Raw genomic sequence first — 16,918 nt, 5'->3', positions numbered from 1 at the left:
ATATAACTGGGGGGCACACAGGGGTCTATATACTACTGGGGCAGCACACAGGGGGTCTATATACTACTGGAGGAGCACACAGAGGGTCTATATACTACTGGCGGGGCACACAGGAGGTCTATATACTACTGGCGGGCCACACAGGGGGTCTATATACTACACTGGGGGAACACACAGAGGGTCTATATACTACTGGTGGTGCAAACAGGGGGTCTATATACTACTGGGGGAAGCACACAGGGGGTCTATATATAACGGGGAGCTTACAGGGGGTCTATATATAACTAGGGCAGCACACAAGGGGTTTATATACTACTGGAGGAGCACACAGGGGGTCTATATATAACTGGGGGCAGCACACAGGGTTCTATATCCAAGTGGGGAAGCACACAGGAGGTCTATATCCAAGTGGGGGAGCACACAGGGGGGGTTATACCACTAAAGGAGCACACAGGGGAGCTATATACAAGTGAGGGAGCACACAGGGGGTCTATATACTAGTGGGGGAGCACACAGGGGGTATATGCAACTGGGGGGTATATGCAACTGTATGATCTGTACACTCATGGTCTGTATGATCTGTACACTCATGGTCTGTACGATATGTACACCCATGGTCTGTCTGTCTGATCTGTACACCCATGGTCTGTCTGATCTGTACACCCATGGTCTGTCTGATCTGTACACCCATGGTCTGTATGATCTGTACACCCATGGTCTGTCTGATCTGTACACCCATGGTCTGTATGATCTGTACACCCATGGTCTGTCTGTATGATCTGTACACCCATGGTCTGTCTGATCTGTACACCCGTGGTCTGTATGATCTGTACACCCATGGTCTGTATGATCTGTACACCCATGGTCTGTATGATCTGTACACCCATGGTCTGTCTGATCTGTACACCCATGGTCTGTCTGTATGATCTGTACACTCATGGTCTGTCTGTATGATCTGTACACCCATAGTCTGTCTGATCTGTACACCCATGGTCTGTATGATCTGTACACCCATGGTCTGTCTGATCTGTACACCCATGGTCTGTATGATCTGTACACCCATGGTCTGTCTGTATGATCTGTACACCCATGGTCTGTCTGATCTGTACACCCGTGGTCTGTATGATCTGTACACCCATGGTCTGTATGATCTGTACACCCATGGTCTGTTTGATCTGTACACCCATGGTCTGTCTGTATGATCTGTACACTCATGGTCTGTCTGTATGATCTGTACACCCGTGGTCTGTCTGTATGATCTGTATACCCATGGTTTGTATGATCTGTACACCCATGGTCTGTCTATATGATCTGTACACCCATGGTCTGTCTGTCTGATCTGTACACCCATGGTCTGTCTGTATGATCTGTACACCCATGGTCTGTCTGTATGATCTGTACACCCATGGTCTGTCTGATCTGTACACCCATGGTCTGTATGTATGATCTGTACACCCATGGTCTGTCCCTGTGATCTGTACACCCATAGTCTGTCTGTATGATCTGTACACCCATAGTCTGTCTGTATGATCTGTACACCCATGGTCTGTATGATCTGTACACCCATGGTCTGTCTGATCTGTACACCCATGGTCTGTATGATCTGTACACCCATGGTCTGTATGATCTGTACACCCATGGTCTGTATGATCTGTACACCCATGGTCTGTATGATCTGTACACCCATGGTCTATCTGATCTGTACACCCATGGTCTGTATGATCTGTACACCCATGGTCTGTATGATCTGTACACCCATGGTCTGTCTGATCTGTACACCCATGGTCTGTCTGTATGATCTGTACACCCGTGGTCTGTATGATCTGTACACCCATAGTCTGTCTGTATGATCTGTACACCCATGGTCTGTCTGTATGATCTGTACACCCATGGTCTGTATGATCTGTACACCCGTGGTCTGTCTGTATGATATGTACACCCATAGTCTGTCTGTATGATCTGTACACCCATGGTCTGTCTGTATGATCTGTACACCCATGGTCTGTCTGTATGATCTGTACACCCATGGTCTGTCTGTATGATCTGTACACCCATGGTCTGTCTGTATGATCTGTACACCCATGGTCTGTCTGTATGATCTGTACACCCGTGGTCTGTATGATGTGTACACCCATGGTCTGTATGATCTGTACACCCATGGTCTGTATGATCTGTACACCCATAGCTGGGTTCACACTACGTATATTTCAGTCAGTATTGTGGTCCTCATATTGCAACCAAAACCAGGAGTGGATTAAAAACACAGAAAGGCTCTGATCACACAATGTTAAAATTGAGTGGATGGCCGCCATTTAATGGCAAATATTTGCTGTTATTTAAAAAACGGCTGTTATATTGAAATAATGGCAGTTATTTACTGTTATATGGCGGCCATCCACTCAGTTTCAACATTGTGTGAACGGATCCTTTCTGTGTTTTTAATCCACTCCTGGTTTTGATTGCAATATGAGGACCACAATACTGACTGAAATATACGTAGTGTGAACCCATGGTCTGTCTGTATGATCTGTACACCCATGGTCTGTATGATCTGTACACCCATGGTCTGTCTGTATGATCTGTACACCCATGGTCTGTCTGTATGATCTGTACACCCATGGTCTGTCTGTATGATCTGTACACCCATGGTCTGTATGATCTGTACACCCATGGTCTGTATGATCTGTACACCCATGGTCTGTCTGTATGATCTGTACACCCATGGTCTGTCCCTGTGATCTGTACACCCATGGTCTGTATGATCTGTACACCCATGGTCTGTATGATCTGTACACCCATGGTCTGTATGATCTGTACACCCATGGTCTGTCCCTGTGATCTGTACACCCGTGGTCTGTCTGTATGATCTGTACACCCGTGGTCTGTCTGATCTGTACACCCATGGTCTGTATGATGTGTACACCCATGGTCTGTCCCTGTGATCTGTACACCCGTGGTCTGTCCCTGTGATCTGTACACCCATGGTCTGTCCCTGTGATCTGTACACCCGTGGTCTGTCCCTGTGATCTGTACACCCATGGTCTGTCTGTATGATCTGTACACCCGTGGTCTGTATGATCTGTACACCCATGGTCTGTCTGTATGATGTGTACACCCATGGTCTGTCTGTATGATATGTACACCCATGGTCTGTCTGTATGATCTGTACACCCATGGTCTGTCTGTATGATCTGTACACCCATGGTCTGTCTGATCTGTACACCCATGGTCTGTCTGATCTGTACACCCATGGTCTGTCTGATCTGTACACCCATGGTCTGTCTGTATGATCTGTACACCCATGGTCTGTATGATCTGTACACCCATGGTCTGTCTGTATGATCTGTACACCCATAGTCTGTATGATCTGTACACCCATGGTCTGTATGATCTGTACACCCATGGTCTGTATGATCTGTACACCCGTGGTCTGTCCCTGTGATCTGTACACCCGTGGTCTGTATGATCTGTACACCCATGGTCTGTCTATATGATCTGTACACCCATGGTCTGTATGATCTGTACACCCGTGGTCTGTATGATGTGTACACCCGTGGTCTGTATGATCTGTACACCCATGGTCTGTATGATCTGTACACCCGTGGTCTGTCTGTATGATCTGTACACCCATGGTCTGTCTGTATGATCTGTACACCCATGGTCTGTTTATATGATCTGTACACCCATGGTCTGTATGATCTGTACACCCATGGTCTGTATGATGTGTACACCCGTGGTCTGTATGATGTGTACACCCGTGGTCTGTATGATCTGTACACCCATGGTCTGTATGATCTGTACACCCGTGGTCTGTCCCTGTGATCTGTACACCCATGGTCTGTATGATCTGTACACCCATGGTCTGTATGATCTGTACACCCATGGTCTGTATGATCTGTACACCCATGGTCTGTATGATCTGTACACCCATGGTCTGTCCCTGTGATCTGTACACCCGTGGTGCTCACGGTCTTTGTGGACGTTGTATATACTGTAGTACGCAGATAATATAGGGAGAACCTGATACTTCGGGGATAGTTACGTTGCTTTTAAGTTGTGATCCCTCTGACAACCTTGTGTTTGTGTTCACACAGATCACGGCTACAACAGCTGCTGATCGCTCGTACAGGACTCAAATAGTCAGTGACTAATGTGTTCAGCACATATCTGTGACAGCTCAAAGGGTCTTCCCCACCGTACACACAGGCAGCCATGACGCATAGGGATGTATGGACAATACCGGGGTCACACCGTGTTATACGCCAATGGGGGGTGATAAGAGTTACATATATTCATAGGAGATACAGGTTACGTATACCCATAGGAGATCCCTCTCATTATACGCCATCACTCCGCAGCAGTAGATCCTTCCCATTATACGCCTTCAGGCTGTGTTCACACTCCGTTAGAGACCGGCCGTTCCGTGATCCCAGCCGGGTCACGGAACGGCCGGTCTCTGGCCGGATCATCAACTTAAGTACCAGCCGGATGATCTTTCGGCCGCAGAGCTCTTCTTCCTATAGCCCACAGTGAGCCGGAGCCGCTCGCTTCACTGTGTGAACTGACAGGTCTTTCTGCGGCCGCAATTCACTGAATTCCGGCCGCAGAAAACTGACATGTCAGGTGTTTTTCTGGCGGCGTATGGGATCCCAGATGGAGCGTGTACGATGTGTGTACGCCCCGGCCGGGATCCCATTGAAAATAAGGCATTGTTCTACCGCGGTAAAAGTACGGCCTTTGTTGCCATTGGCAAAAACAGCTGTAGTTTTACGTAGTGTGAACATAGCCTCACTCCGCAGCAGTAGATCCCCTCATTATACGCCATCACTCCGCAGCAGTAGATCCCTCTGATTATACACCATCACTCCGCAGCAGTAGATCCCTCTCATTATACACCATCACTCCGCAGCAGTAGATCCCTCTCATTATACGCCATCACTCCACAGCGGTAGATCCCTCTGATTATACACCATCACTCCGCAGCAGTAGATCCCCTCATTATACACCATCACTCCGCAGCAGTAGATCCCCTCATTATACGCCATCACTCCACAGCAGTAGATCCCTCTTATTATACGCCATCACTCCGCAGCAGTAGATCCCCTCATTATACACCATCACTCCGCAGCGGTAGATCCCCTCATTATACACCATCACTCCACAGCAGTAGATCCCCTAATTATACGCCATCACTCCGCAGCGGTAGATCCCTCTGATTATACACCATCACTCCGCAGCAGTAGATCCCCTCATTATACGCCATCACTCCGCAGCGGTAGGTCCCCTCATTATACGCCATCACTCCGCAGCAGTAGATCCCCTCATTATACGCCATCACTCCACAGCGGTAGATCCCTCTGATTATACACCATCACTCCGCAGCAGTAGATCCCCTCATTATACACCATCACTCCGCAGCGGTAGATCCTCTCATTATACACCATCACTCCGCAGCAGTAGATCCCTCTCATTATACACCATCACTCCGCAGCAGTAGATCCCCTCATTATACACCATCACTCCGCAGCAGTAGATCCCCTCATTATACGCCATCACTCCGCAGCAGTAGATCCTCTCATTATACGCCATCACTCCGCAGCAGTAGATCCCCTCATTATACGCCATCACTCGGCAGCGGTAGATCCCCTCATTATACGCCATCACTCCGCAGCAGTAGATCCCCTCATTATACACCATCACTCCGCAGCGGTAGATCCCCTCATTATACGCCATCACTCCGCAGCGGTAGATCCCCTCATTATACCCATCACTCCGCAGCAGTAGATCCCCTCATTATACGCCATCACTCCGCAGCGGTAGATCCCCTCATTATACGCCATCACTCCGCAGCAGTAGATCCCCTCATTATACGCCATCACTCGGCAGCGGTAGATCCCCTCATTATACGCCATCACTCCGCAGCAGTAGATCCCCTCATTATACGCCATCACTCGGCAGCGGTAGATCCCCTCATTATACACCATCACTCCGCAGCAGTAGATCCCCTCATTATACGCCATCACTCCGCAGCAGTAGATCCCCTCATTATACGCCATCACTCCGCAGCGGTAGATCCCCTCATTATACACCATCACTCCGCAGTGTAGATCCCCTCATTATACCGCCATCACTCCGCAGCGGTAGATCCCCTCATTTATACACCATCCACTCCGCAGCAGTAGATCCCCTCATTATACACCATCACTCCGCAGCAGTAGATCCCCTCATTATACGCCATCACTCCGCAGCGGTAGATCCCCTCATTATACGCCATCACTCCGCAGCGGTAGATCCCTCTCATTATACGCCATCACTCCGCAGCGGTAGATCCCTCTCATTATACGCCATCACTCCGCAGCGGTAGATCCCTCTCATTATACACCATTACTCCGCAGCGGTAGATCCCTCTTATATACGCCATCACTCCGCAGCAGTAGATCCCCTCATTATACACCATCACTCCGCAGCGGTAGATCCCCCTCATTATACGCCATCACTCCGCAGCGGTAGATCCCTCTCATTATACACCATCACTCCGCAGCGGTAGATCCCCTCATTATACACCATCACTCCGCAGCAGTAGATCCCTCTCATTATACACCATCACTCCGCAGCAGTAGATCCCTCTCATTATACGCCATCACTCCACAGCAGTAGATCCCTCTTATTATACGCCATCACTCCGCAGCAGTAGATCCCCTCATTATACACCATCACTCCGCAGTGGTAGATCCCCTCATTATACACCATCACTCCGCAGCGGTAGATCCCCTCATTATACACCATCACTCCGCAGCAGTAGATCCCTCTCATTATACACCATCACTCCGCAGCAGTAGATCCCCTCATTATACACCATCACTCCGCAGTGGTAGATCCCCTCATTATACACCATCAACTATCCGCAGCGGTAGATCCTCTCATTATACGCCATCACTCGCAGCGGTAGATCCCTCATTATACACCATCACTCCGCAGCGGTAAATCAGTCATTCAGAAGCCAGTGACCATGTCGGTGTGCGCGGTGATTCCAGCAGCTAATGGCGGGATTGTAGCGGTATCGTTCCGAGGGGCAGAGGTTGCAGTATACGGATTTACAGGCTGACATTTTCCCGGTTATCGGGTAATATACGGTCTGTGAAGAATAACATACAATGACAGAGATTTATAGTGACTATAGACGTTACCGAAGAACATGGCGAGAAGGGCAGAGATGCTGGAGTATTACATGATGTATATTACAGGGCCGATACAACGTCCAAACTAATCTCCGTGGTTTTCTGATCTGAGAACCCAAACAGATGGGCACCAATGTGTGACAAGCAATTCTCCACTCTGAAGATCCACCATGAGGCTTTTGAAGGTGGCCTGGATAAGGGGAGGTGGTGGTCTAGATAGGGAGGGGGTGGTGGTCTGGATAAGGGGAGGTGGTGGTCTAGATAGGGAGGGGGTGGTGGTCTGGATAAGGGGAGGTGGTGGTCTAGATAGGGAGGGGGTGGTGGTCTGGATAAGGGGGGGGTCTGGATAAGGGGGGGGCTGGATAAGGAGGAGGTGGTGGTCTAGATAGGGAGGGGGTGGTGGTCTGGATAAGGGGGGGGCTGGATAAGGAGGAGGTGGTGGTCTAAATAGGGAGGGGGTGGTGGTCTGGATAAGGGGGGGGGGGCTGGATAAGGAGGAGGTGGTGGTCTAGATAGGGAGCGGGTGGTGGTCTGGATAAGGGGGGGGCTGGATAAGGAGGAGGTGGTGGTCTAGATAGGGAGGGGGTGGTGGTCTGGATAAGGGGGGGGGCTGGATAAGGAGGAGGTGTGGTCTAGATAGGGAAGGGGGGGGGTGGTCTGGATAAGGGGGGGGGGGCTGGATAAGGGGGGGGGCTGGATAAGGAGGAGGTGGTGGTCTAAATAGGGAGGGGGGGGGCCTGGATAAGGGGGGGGGGGTGGTCTAGATAGGGAGGGGGTGGTGGTCTGGATAAGGGGGGGTGCTGGATAAGGGGGGGGGGCTGGATAAGGAGGAGGTGGTGGTCTAAATAGGGAGGGGGGGGGCCTGGATAAGGGGGGGGGTGGTGGTCTAGATAGGGAGGGGGTGGTGGTCTGGATAAGGGGGGGGGGGGGTGGATAAGGAGGAGGTGGTGGTCTAGATAGGGAGGGGGTGGTGGTCTGGATAAGGGGAGGTGGTGGTCTAGATAGGGAGGGGGGGTCTGGATAAGGGGAGGTGGTGGTCTAGATAGGGAGGGGGTGGTGGTCTGGATAAGGGGGGGGGGGGCTGGATAAGGAGGAGGTGGTGGCTGATGCGAAAAAAAATATTCTCAAAAATACCATTTGCCTACCATTTACACCTTGTCATACGTGTCCCCGCAGGTCTGACTTTGGATCGGTATTCTCGGAATTGATGAATTGATTTCCTGCTCTTCATGACATGACGAGTGTTCGGGATGAATTTCTCAATTTGGTTTTAGGAATCGCCCCCCCCCCCCCCCCCCCCCCCCCCCATATTTTGGGGAAAACATAACATGTGACCCTTATACCGTCAGCCGTGCATAATACAATACATACAGCAAACACAACAGTGACACCTAGTGGGGAAAAACACACAATACAATCAGGTGTATAAGGTGGCACCTGTGTCGGGACACTGCGCATCCTACAGGTCATGTGACTTATTAGCCGCAATGGTCGCAGCTGTTTCAAACGTTACTGCATCGCCATCTATTCTTGGATGTCCCTTAAGAAAATCTTGTCTGTCTCTACAGCAGGAGCGATCGCAAATACCAATCCAAGTATTGAGGTGACGTCTGTCCAAAAAGTGGCGTCCAAGAGCGGACTGTGGGTGTCCATTGTGGGATCTCCATCACGGGGAGCCGTCCCTTGGGAATCCATTACAGATCTCCCCATCCAGTGCCAGGATCTCAGCGCCAAGTTACTGTATTCTGGGATCGCTTGTCTTCCAGGTAGTGTCCTGTCCATTCCCATACCTCTACTATATACTATATACTATATACTGGGGGTGAGCATGTCCTGTCCATTCCCATACCTCTACTATATACTATATACTATATACTGGGGTGAGCATGTTTCTGTCTATTCCCATACCTCTACTATATACTATATACTGGGGGTGAGCTTGTCCTGTCCATTCCCATACCTCTACTATATACTATATACTATATACTGGGGGTGAGCATGTCCTGTCCATTCCCATACCTCTACTATATACTATATACTATATACTGGGGGTGAGCATGTCCTGTCCATTCCCATACCTCTACTATATACTATATACTATATACTGGGGGTGAGCATGTCCTGTCCATTCCCATACCTCTACTATATACTATATACCTATATACTGGGGGTGAGCATGTCCTGTCCATTCCCATACCTCTACTATATACTATATACTATATACTGGGGGTGAGCATGTCCTGTCCATTCCCATACCTCTACTATATACTATATACTGGGGATGAGCATGTCCTGTCCATTCCCATACCTCTACTATATACTATATACTATATACTGGGGGTGAGCATGTCCTGTCCATTCCCATACCTCTACTATATACTATATACCTATATACTGGGGGTGAGCATGTCCTGTCCATTCCCATACCTCTACTATATACTATATACTATATACTGGGGGTGAGCATGTCCTGTCCATTCCCATACCTCTACTATATACTATATACCTATATACTGGGGGTGAGCATGTCCTGTCCATTCCCATACCTCTACTATATACTATATACTGGGGGTGAGCATGTCCTGTCTATTCCCATACCTCTACTATATACTATATACTATATACTGGGGGTGAGCATGTCCTGTCCATTCCCATACCTCTACTATATACTATATACTATATACTGGGGGTGAGCATGTCCTGTCCATTCCCATACCTCTACTATATACTATATACCTATATACTGGGGGTGAGCATGTCCTGTCTATTCCCATACCTCTACTATATACTATATACTATATACTGGGGGTGAGCATGTCCTGTCCATTCCATACCTCTACTATATACTATATACCTATATACTGGGGGGTGAGCATGTCCTGTCCATTCCCATACCTCTACTATATACTATATACTGGGGGTGAGCATGTCCTGTCCATTCCCATACCTCTACTATATACTATATACTATATACTGGGGGTGAGCATGTCCTGTCCATTCCCATACCTCTACTATATACTATATACTATATACTGGGGGTGAGCATGTCCTGTCCATTCCCATACCTCTACTATATACTATATACTATATACTGGGGGTGAGCATGTCCTGTCCATTCCCATACCTCTACTATATACTATATACTATATACTGGGGGTGAGCATGTCCTGTCTATTCCCATACCTCTACTATATACTATATACTGGGGGTGAGCATGTCCTGTCCATTCCCATACCTCTACTATATACTATATACTGGGGGTGAGCATGTCCTGTCCATTCCCATATCTCTACTATATACTATATACTATATACTGGGGGTGAGCATGTCCTGTCCATTCCCATACCTCTACTATATACTATATACCTATATACTGGGGGTGAGCATGTCCTGTCCATTCCCATACCTCTACTATATACTATATACCTATATACTGGGGGTGAGCATGTCCTGTCCATTCCCATACCTCTACTATATACTATATACCTATATACTGGGGGTGAGCATGTCCTGTCCATTCCCATACCTCTACTATATACTATATACCTATATACTGGGGGTGAGCATGTCCTGTCTATTCCCATACCTCTACTATATACTATATACTATATACTGGGGGTGAGCATGTCCTGTCCATTCCCATACCTCTACTATATACTATATACTATATACTGGGGGTGAGCATGTCCTGTCCATTCCCATGCCTCTACTATATACTATATACTATATACTGGGGGTGAGCATGTCCTGTCCATTCCCATACCTCTACTATATACTATATACCTATATACTGGGGGTGAGCATGTCCTGTCCATTCCCATACCTCTACTATATACTATATACTATATACTGGGGGTGAGCATGTCCTGTCCATTCCCATACCTCTACTATATACTATATACCTATATACTGGGGGTGAGCATGTCCTGTCTATTCCCATACCTCTACTATATACTATATACTGGGGGTGAGCATGTCCTGTCCATTCCCATACCTCTACTATATACTATATACTATATACTGGGGATGAGCATGTCCTGTCCATTCCCATACCTCTACTATATACTATATACCTATATACTGGGGGTGAGCATGTCCTGTCCATTCCCATACCTCTACTATATACTATATACCTATATACTGGGGGTGAGCATGTCCTGTCCATTCCCATACCTCTACTATATACTATATACTATATACTGGGGGTGAGCATGTCCTGTCCATTCCCATACCTCTACTATATACTATATACCTATATACTGGGGGTGAGCATGTCCTGTCTATTCCCATACCTCTACTATATACTATATACTATATACTGGGGGTGAGCATGTCCTGTCCATTCCCATACCTCTACTATATACTATATACCTATATACTGGGGGTGAGCATGTCCTGTCCATTCCCATACCTCTACTATATACTATATACTATATACTGGGGGTGAGCATGTCCTGTCCATTCCCATACCTCTACTATATACTATATACTGGGGGTGAGCATGTCCTGTCCATTCCCATATCTCTACTATATACTATATACTATATACTGGGGGTGAGCATGTCCTGTCCATTCCCATACCTCTACTATATACTATATACTGGGGGTGAGCATGTCCTGTCCATTCCCATATCTCTACTATATACTATATACTATATACTGGGGGTGAGCATGTCCTGTCCATTCCCATACCTCTACTATATACTATATACCTATATACTGGGGGTGAGCATGTCCTGTCCATTCCCATACCTCTACTATATACTATATACTGCGGGTGAGCATGTCCTGTCTATTCCCATACCTCTACTATATACTATATACTGGGGGTGAGCATGTCCTGTCCATTCCCATACCTCTACTATATACTATATACCTATATACTGGGGGTGAGCATGTCCTGTCCATTCCCATACCTCTACTATATACTATATACTATATACTGGGGGTGAGCATGTCCTGTCCATTCCCATACCTCTACTATATACTATATACCTATATACTGGGGGTGAGCATGTCCTGTCTATTCCCATACCTCTACTATATACTATATACTATATACTGGGGGTGAGCATGTCCTGTCTATTCCCATACCTCTACTATATACTATATACCTATATACTGGGGGTGAGCATGTCCTGTCCATTCCCATACCTCTACTATATACTATATACTGGGGGTGAGCATGTCCTGTCCATTCCCATACCTCTACTATATACTATATACTATATACTGGGGGTGAGCATGTCCTGTCCATTCCCATACCTCTACTATATACTATATACTATATACTGCGGGTGAGCATGTCCTGTCCATTCCCATACCTCTACTATATACTATATACTATATACTGGGGGTGAGCATGTCCTGTCTATTCCCATACCTCTACTATATACTATATACTGGGGGTGAGCATGTCCTGTCCATTCCCATACCTCTACTATATACTATATACTATATACTGGGGATGAGCATGTCCTGTCCATTCCCATACCTCTACTATATACTATATACTATATACTGGGGGTGAGCATGTCCTGTCTATTCCCATACCTCTACTATATACCTATATACTGGGGGTGAGCATGTCCTGTCCATTCCCATACCTCTACTATATACCTATATACTGGGGGTGAGCATGTCCTGTCCATTCCCATACCTCTACTATATACTATATACCTATATACTGGGGGTGAGCATGTCCTGTCCATTCCCATACCTCTACTATATACTATATACCTATATACTGGGGGTGAGCATGTCCTGTCCATTCCCATACCTCTACTATATACTATATACTATATACTGGGGGTGAGCATGTCCTGTCCATTCCCATACCTCTACTATATACTATATACTATATACTGGGGGTGAGCATGTCCTGTCCATTCCCATACCTCTACTATATACTATATACCTATATACTGGGGGTGAGCATGTCCTGTCTATTCCCATACCTCTACTATATACTATATACTGGGGGTGAGCATGTCCTGTCCATTCCCATACCTCTACTATATACTATATACCTATATACTGGGGGTGAGCATGTCCTGTCCATTCCCATACCTCTACTATATACTATATACCTATATACTGGGGGTGAGCATGTCCTGTCCATTCCCATACCTCTACTATATACTATATACCTATATACTGGGGGTGAGCATGTCCTGTCCATTCCCATACCTCTACTATATACTATATACTATATACTGGGGGTGAGCATGTCCTGTCTATTCCCATACCTCTACTATATACTATATACTATATACTGGGGGTGAGCATGTCCTGTCTATTCCCATACCTCTACTATATACTATATACTGGGGGTGAGCATGTCCTGTCTATTCCCATACCTCTACTATATACTATATACCTATATACTGGGGGTGAGCATGTCCTGTCCATTCCCATACCTCTACTATATACTATATACTGGGGGTGAGCATGTCCTGTCCATTCCCATACCTCTACTATATACTATATACCTATATACTGGGGGTGAGCATGTCCTGTCTATTCCCATACCTCTACTATATACTATATACTATATACTGGGGGTGAGCATGTCCTGTCCATTCCCATACCTCTACTATATACTATATACTGGGGGTGAGCATGTCCTGTCCATTCCCATACCTCTACTATATACTATATACCTATATACTGGGGGTGAGCATGTCCTGTCCATTCCCATACCTCTACTATATACTATATACCTATATACTGGGGGTGAGCATGTCCTGTCCATTCCCATACCTCTACTATATACTATATACTGCGGGTGAGCATGTCCTGTCTATTCCCATACCTCTACTATATACTATATACTGGGGGTGAGCATGTCCTGTCCATTCCCATACCTCTACTATATACTATATACTATATACTGGGGGTGAGCATGTCCTGTCCATTCCCATACCTCTACTATATACTATATACTATATACTGGGGGTGAGCATGTCCTGTCTATTCCCATACCTCTACTATATACCTATATACTGGGGGTGAGCATGTCCTGTCTATTCCCATACCTCTACTATATACTATATACTGGGGGTGAGCATGTCCTGTATATTCCCATACCTCTACTATATACTATATACTGTATACTGGGGGTGAGCATGTCCTGTCCATTCCCATACCTCTACTATATACTATATACTATATACTGGGGGTGAGCATGTCCTGTCCATTCCCATACCTCTACAATATACTATATACTATATACTGGGGGTGAGCATGTCCTGTCCATTCCCATACCTCTACTATATACTATATACCTATATACTGGGGGTGAGCATGTCCTGTCCATTCCCATACCTCTACTATATACTATATACTATATACTGGGGGGTGAGCATGTCCTGTCCATTCCCATACCTCTACTATATACTATATACCTATATACTGGGGGTGAGCATGTCCTGTCCATTCCCATACCTCTACTATATACTATATACCTATATACTGGGGGTGAGCATGTCCTGTCCATTCCCATACCTCTACTATATACTATATACTATATACTGGGGGTGAGCATGTCCTGTCTATTCCCATACCTCTACTATATACTATATACCTATATACTGGGGGTGAGCATGTCCTGTCCATTCCCATACCTCTACTATATACTATATACTATATACTGGGGGTGAGCATGTCCTGTCCATTCCCATACCTCTACTATATACTATATACCTATATACTGGGGGTGAGCATGTCCTGTCTATTCCCATACCTCTACTATATACTATATACTGGGGGTGAGCATGTCCTGTATATTCCCATACCTCTACTATATACCTATATACTATATACTGGGGATGAGCATGTCCTGTCCATTCCCATACCTCTACTATATACTATATACTGGGGGTGAGCATGTCCTGTCCATTCCCATACCTCTACTATATACTATATACTATATACTGGGGGTGAGCATGTCCTGTCCATTCCCATACCTCTACTATATACTATATACCTATATACTGGGGGTGAGCATGTCCTGTCCATTCCCATACCTCTACTATATACTATATACTGGGGGTGAGCATGTCCTGTCCATTCCCATACCTCTACTATATACTATATACTGGGGGTGAGCATGTCCTGTCTATTCCCATACCTCTACTATATACTATATACCTATATACTGGGGGTGAGCATGTCCTGTCCATTCCCATACCTCTACTATATACTATATACCTATATACTGGGGGTGAGCATGTCCTGTCCATTCCCATACCTCTACTATATACTATATACCTATATACTGGGGGTGAGCATGTCCTGTCCATTCCCATACCTCTACTATATACTATATACTATATACTGGGGGTGAGCATGTCCTGTCTATTCCCATACCTCTACTATATACTATATACCTATATACTGGGGGTGAGCATGTCCTGTCCATTCCCATACCTCTACTATATACTATATACCTATATACTGGGGGTGAGCATGTCCTGTCCATTCCCATACCTCTACTATATACTATATACTATATACTGGGGGTGAGCATGTCCTGTCCATTCCCATACCTCTACTATATACTATATACTATATACTGGGGGTGAGCATGTCCTGTCCATTCCCATACCTCTACTATATACTATATACCTATATACTGGGGGTGAGCATGTCCTGTCCATTCCCATACCTCTACTATATACTATATACCTATATACTGGGGGTGAGCATGTCCTGTCTATTCCCATACCTCTACTATATACTATATACTGGGGGTGAGCATGTCCTGTATATTCCCATACCTATACTATATACTATATACTGGGGGTGAGCATGTCCTGTCCATTCCCATACCTCTACTATATACTATATACTGGGGGTGAGCATGTCCTGTCTATTCCCATACCTCTACTATATACTATATACTATATACTGGGGGTGAGCTTGTCCTGTCCATTCCCATACCTCTACTATATACTATATACTATATACTAGGGGTGAGCATGTCCTGTCCATTCCCATACCTCTACTATATACTATATACCTATATACTGGGGGTGAGCATGTCCTGTCCATTCCCATACCTCTACTATATACTATATACCTATATACTGGGGGTGAGCATGTCCTGTCTATTCCCATACCTCTACTATATACTATATACTGGGGGTGAGCATGTCCTGTCCATTCCCATACCTCTACTATATACTATATACTGGGGGTGAGCATGTCCTGTCCATTCCCATACCTCTACTATATACTATATACTGGGGGTGAGCATGTCCTGTCTATTCCCATACCTCTACTATATACTATATACTATATACTGGGGTGAGCATGTCCTGTCCATTCCCATACCTCTACTATATACTATATACTGGGGGTGAGCATGTCCTGTCCATTCCCATACCTCTACTATATACTATATACTGGGGGTGAGCATGTCCTGTCTATTCCCATACCTCTACTATATACTATATACTATATACTGGGGGTGAGCATGTCCTGTCCATTCCCATACCTCTACTATATACTATATACTGGGGGTGAGCATGTCCTGTCCATTCCCATACCTCTACTATATACTATATACTATATACTGGGGTTGAGTTTGTCCTGTCCATTCCCATACCTCTCCGCTCTGTATGACCACTATTACTGTATGTCTCTCCGCTCTGTATGACCACTATTACTGTACGTCTCTCCGCTCTGTATGACCACTATTACTGTACGTCTCTCCGCTCTGTATGACCACTATTACT

The 16,918-nt window shown here is 46.1% G+C and overlaps 1 protein-coding gene across 4 annotated transcripts in view; it reads left to right on the top strand.

Annotated features, from left to right (window-relative positions):
- Positions 1–16,918, top strand: part of KIAA1755 (KIAA1755 ortholog) — a 166,799-nt gene that overhangs the window by 85,095 nt on the left and 64,786 nt on the right. For all 4 annotated transcript variants that reach the window (XM_069952015.1, XM_069952013.1, XM_069952016.1 and 1 more), the window contains exon 3: positions 8,747–8,944. In XM_069952015.1, the coding sequence (XP_069808116.1) occupies positions 8,747–8,944 (198 nt within the window). The remainder of the gene's footprint in view (positions 1–8,746; positions 8,945–16,918) is intronic.

The sequence above is a fragment of the Dendropsophus ebraccatus genome, chromosome 14, assembly GCF_027789765.1.
Source record: "Dendropsophus ebraccatus isolate aDenEbr1 chromosome 14, aDenEbr1.pat, whole genome shotgun sequence".
NCBI lineage: Eukaryota > Metazoa > Chordata > Amphibia > Anura > Hylidae > Dendropsophus > Dendropsophus ebraccatus.
The sequence above is the reverse complement of the archived record's forward strand: the minus strand, read 5'-3'. Positions and strand labels throughout refer to the sequence as shown.